General features: G+C 40.1%; 1 protein-coding gene across 1 annotated transcript; it reads right to left on the minus strand.

Annotated features, from left to right (window-relative positions):
- Window positions 1-256: 256 nt before the first annotated feature.
- Window positions 257-958, minus strand: LOC108323465 (uncharacterized). The gene has a single exon (XM_017555935.1). It carries the CDS (start codon window positions 956-958, stop codon window positions 257-259), a length of 702 nt encoding a protein of 233 aa, XP_017411424.1.
- Between the last annotated feature and the right edge of the window lie 3,246 nt (window positions 959-4,204).

Raw genomic sequence — 4,204 nt, forward strand, 5'->3', positions numbered from 1 at the left:
AAAGTGTTTATCTTTAGTCTTTGCCATTGATCAATTCATGCATACATGTTTAGTTTTCGTCTTGCATAATATAATCCAATTATTTCGTTTGTAAGTCTTAGCTAATCAACAAACCACACAACTAAACTAGGCCGTGAGTCCTTTGGGAAGAACGATACTTGGTCTTACCAAGTTTATTACTTGAACGATTCGGTCATACTTGCCGATTGTGAAACAAGTTTGTGACATCATATTTTGGTGCTCATAAATTTGTCCATCAATGAGAAGGCTGGTTTGGATGAGTATAAGGAAGTCTCCTCTGAACAGTTCCTCCCTTGGACACGATCGGTCCCCTACTCACTTGTTGCTGCTTCTTTTGCCATTCCGCCTCTGTCATATTCTTCTCCAATACTTTCGCTCGTTCAACCATGGCAGGAAACGATCGAATACACAGACTTGAGATCAACACCTTCAGATCACTCCTCAGCCCATTCTCAAATTTCCTGCACTGCCACTCCTCACTGGTGGCCATCGTATTGAACCTCAAAAGATGTTTAAAGGTGTTGGTATACTCCGACACAGACTTTGCTCCTTGCGTCAGTTGAAGAAACTCGACTTCCTTAGCGTAACGAACGCTATCTGGGAAGTATTCCTCATAAAATTTACCTCTGAAAACTGCCCAGGTGATGGGATTCTGAGCGTCCATTAAGATGGCTTTCATACTCGTCCACCAGTGGCTAGCTTCACCAGTCAGCAAGTACTCTGTAAAAGCCAAGCGGCTTTCATCCGGACACCTTTTAGCATTGTAAATACGCTCCATATCTCTCAGCCACTGGTCCGCCTCATCAGGAAGGCATTTTCCACTGAATTTAGCCGGATGGTGTTGGAGGAAACTCTCCAAGCTCCACTCAGCAGCAGGCGGGGCAGCGTTGGAAGAAGACGCCCCTGGAGTGTGCCTGGTTGCTGCTAGAATTTCCATCAGTTGTCTTTGAGTCGTTTCAGAGTTGGCACGCGAGGCCTCCAAACTCTACATGGCACTCTGATTCTGCTGCATCAGGGTGGCGTTTTGCTCCATTAAAGTCGTGTTTTGTTGCTGCAGTCGGTCAATCACCGTTTCCAACAACCTAGCGTTGTTGGACGCATCTGGGTTAGTAGGTTGAGGTGGAGGAGGGAGTCTAGGTGCCATTTGTTCTCTGGACACAGAGAAAAACGAACGTTAGTTATGTGCAAAGAGTTGAGAAAAATAACTCATTTAAACACATATTAAGCACACAGCAAAAACACTGTGCACTCATAACCTATAGTGTCCTTTAAGAGAACAAAGCTGCTCTAATACCACTAATGTAACATCCCAAAATATAGTAATTACCATAATTAGAATTAATTACATTAAGCCAATAAAAAAGTGCAGTCTTACAAATCTGAACGAGCGTCAAAAGCCGAACGGCTTAACATACAGAAATAAACGAACGCGATAAAGACAGAAGTTCAGAGACGAACGGTCTTACAAAACTATGACCGAACGTCCACAATTAAACTTAACAAACTAATAAAATAAACATGCGAGCGCTCTAAGGCTTGGCTTTAACTTCCACATCCACCAGGTTTGCGTCTTCCAAAATTTCCTCTTCCAGCACCTCTTCAAGTGACGCACCTCCATCTGCTCACACCCACACGGATGATCATTGCAATGACAGGACGAACGTACATAGACAAGACGACAACACAAGGAAAAACGAAAGGGTAAGCTTAAGTAATTTAATTCATACGTCAACACATATACTAACAATTCAAATCATTCAAACACATAACTCATCATAAATCATCATCCAACATATATTTATATATATATATATACATATATATATAGACCGACCGTCCGGACTGTATGAATCTGTGTAGTTACAAGCGTCCTTGCACCCGAGTGATGTAGTAACTGGGATACACCAAACAGCTGCCACTCGAGGTCAGTCCGTTCTTACGTCGTCCATGTTAACTTATGGATTAAGGACCTCCTGCCGTTCCCACACATGACATACTTCCTCTACATGAAGATAGTATTCACGGAACATCAGGATGGACAGCGAGTCTTAACTTATCCACAGTCATACTTTACCAAATTTAATATCCAATATATATGAGAGTCGTTCCTCCATGGAACGCTCGTTCAAATACCACAATCATAATTTCCATTCTTATAGTGTTCGCACATCTTAATACTTCCTTTTATTTACATTTTCATTCTATGTTCCACTTCCATAAAAAGACGAGCGTTCAATCCTCTACATAACGAGGACGAACGTCAAGAGTGAGACAGAAAGATCTTCTTTTCAAAAAGAATAAAGCTGACACATTTTACATGACGAACGTGACTTTTACTAGAATCCGTTGAGTGAACCGACTCTTAGCGATATAACATAAATGTTTCAGAATAATTTAGGTTCAAAGACTTTAGACCAAATTCAAAGGAATAAAGATACAAAAAGATGATTATTTAGTTATCCTGAGGACAATTTGTTTAACAAGATCGACTGTCAGTCAATGACCGAAAGCGAATATTCGTTTACTGATAATTTGAGACGAACGCTATTTACGTACGTTCTGAAATCAAAGGTATGGACGAGCGTTCGGTATAAGACCGTACACTTCTTAGGACGAACGCTAGATATAAGATCGAGCGCTATTTAGAACGAACGCTCAGTGTAAGACCGAGCGCTACTTAAGACGAACGCTTGGTATAAGACCGAGCTCTACTTAGAACGAACGCTTGGTGTAAAACCGAGCGCTATTTAGGACGAACGCTCAGTGTAAGACCGAGCGCTACCGTTTTATAAATATAAAGGATATTTAATTTACAAGATTACCACTAGATTGAGTCGAACGCTCAACATAGTATTTCATGGGACGCTCGTTCAATTTCAGAACTCTTTTCAAATAAAAGAATTCCTTTTTAAGCAATTGACTAGAAACCGAACGGTATAAGACCGTAAGATGACGAACGTATTTTATCATAGAAAGGCTTATCAGATTCAGATTTTTTTCATCTATTCTAACTCAACATTTCTCATACGATTCATGATCTTATAATTTCCGATTCATCATTTAATTCACATACTTTATAGAATTCATATTAACAACTCATACTATACAATAATCATCCATTATCCAATTCATACGTATCAACCAACACATACCATATTCACTCAAGCATAACAGCGATCGTTCAGGCATACTCAAACACAGCATACATCTCATACATTCTATTTCTATCATGCTCGCACACAATCATATACGTATAAAATAAATTATTAAGCATTCCCTTACCTGGATAACAGTGTACTCCCAACAAGCAAGGTTTTAGTGCGACCTCTAACAACGTCCTACCCTCAGGTTTCGCTCAACAACTTGCACTCAATCTAAATACCAGAAATAATAAACAACTCAGACCTATAACCCATGCATGCAACCAGAACTAGGGTTCGCATGAAACCAAAAGAACGAACGGTTAGCGACGAGGACTTACCAGTTCCGATCCAAATTCTGTTCGGTCCAGAATGACGCTCACGTCTCCAGGAGTGTTTCTACGGTTCTAAAACGTGATCGGAGAAGGAGATGATGAGTTACAGTAGAGAGAAGGTGAACTGGTTCTAGAGAGAAGTTAGAGAAAATGAAGGGTTTTGGTTCTGAGAAAGAAGAAGAGTGCGTGCAGGTGAGAAAGCGTTTTTCGAAACTCAGTTTTGTCAATTTTCACGCCCAAACGAACGAGCGTCTCCTCTGCTGACACCTGCACTCCCACTTCTGACTTCCAAAGCTTCTAACGTGACACATGGCGCTCGTGCATGCAGTGCAAAGTGCGTTTTTAATGCACTGAACGTGTGGCGCGGTGCATTTATGGAAGCAGCCAGGTGACTCAGCAGTGCATTAATGACAGATTTGACAATATAAACATGGGTTAATTTTTTGAGATCTCACATCTGGTATTTTTCCGTTTTTGCTAGCTGTGCTTAATTTGACCAGAAATTTTTATTTTAATTAATTTCAATTATCTGAGCTAATTATTTTTATCATTGATTGCAGGAAAAATTTTGGAGATACATTTTGGAACATTAGGAAGAATGCCAAATTGTTAGTATTTTAAGGTTGTGAAAGGAGTAGTTGATGGGATAGAGAAAATGTAGAGATAGTTGAATGTAGAAGTAGTAGTTGGAAGAATTGTTGTAGTTGT

Source organism: Vigna angularis, chromosome 4, assembly GCF_016808095.1.
Source record: "Vigna angularis cultivar LongXiaoDou No.4 chromosome 4, ASM1680809v1, whole genome shotgun sequence".
NCBI lineage: Eukaryota > Viridiplantae > Streptophyta > Magnoliopsida > Fabales > Fabaceae > Vigna > Vigna angularis.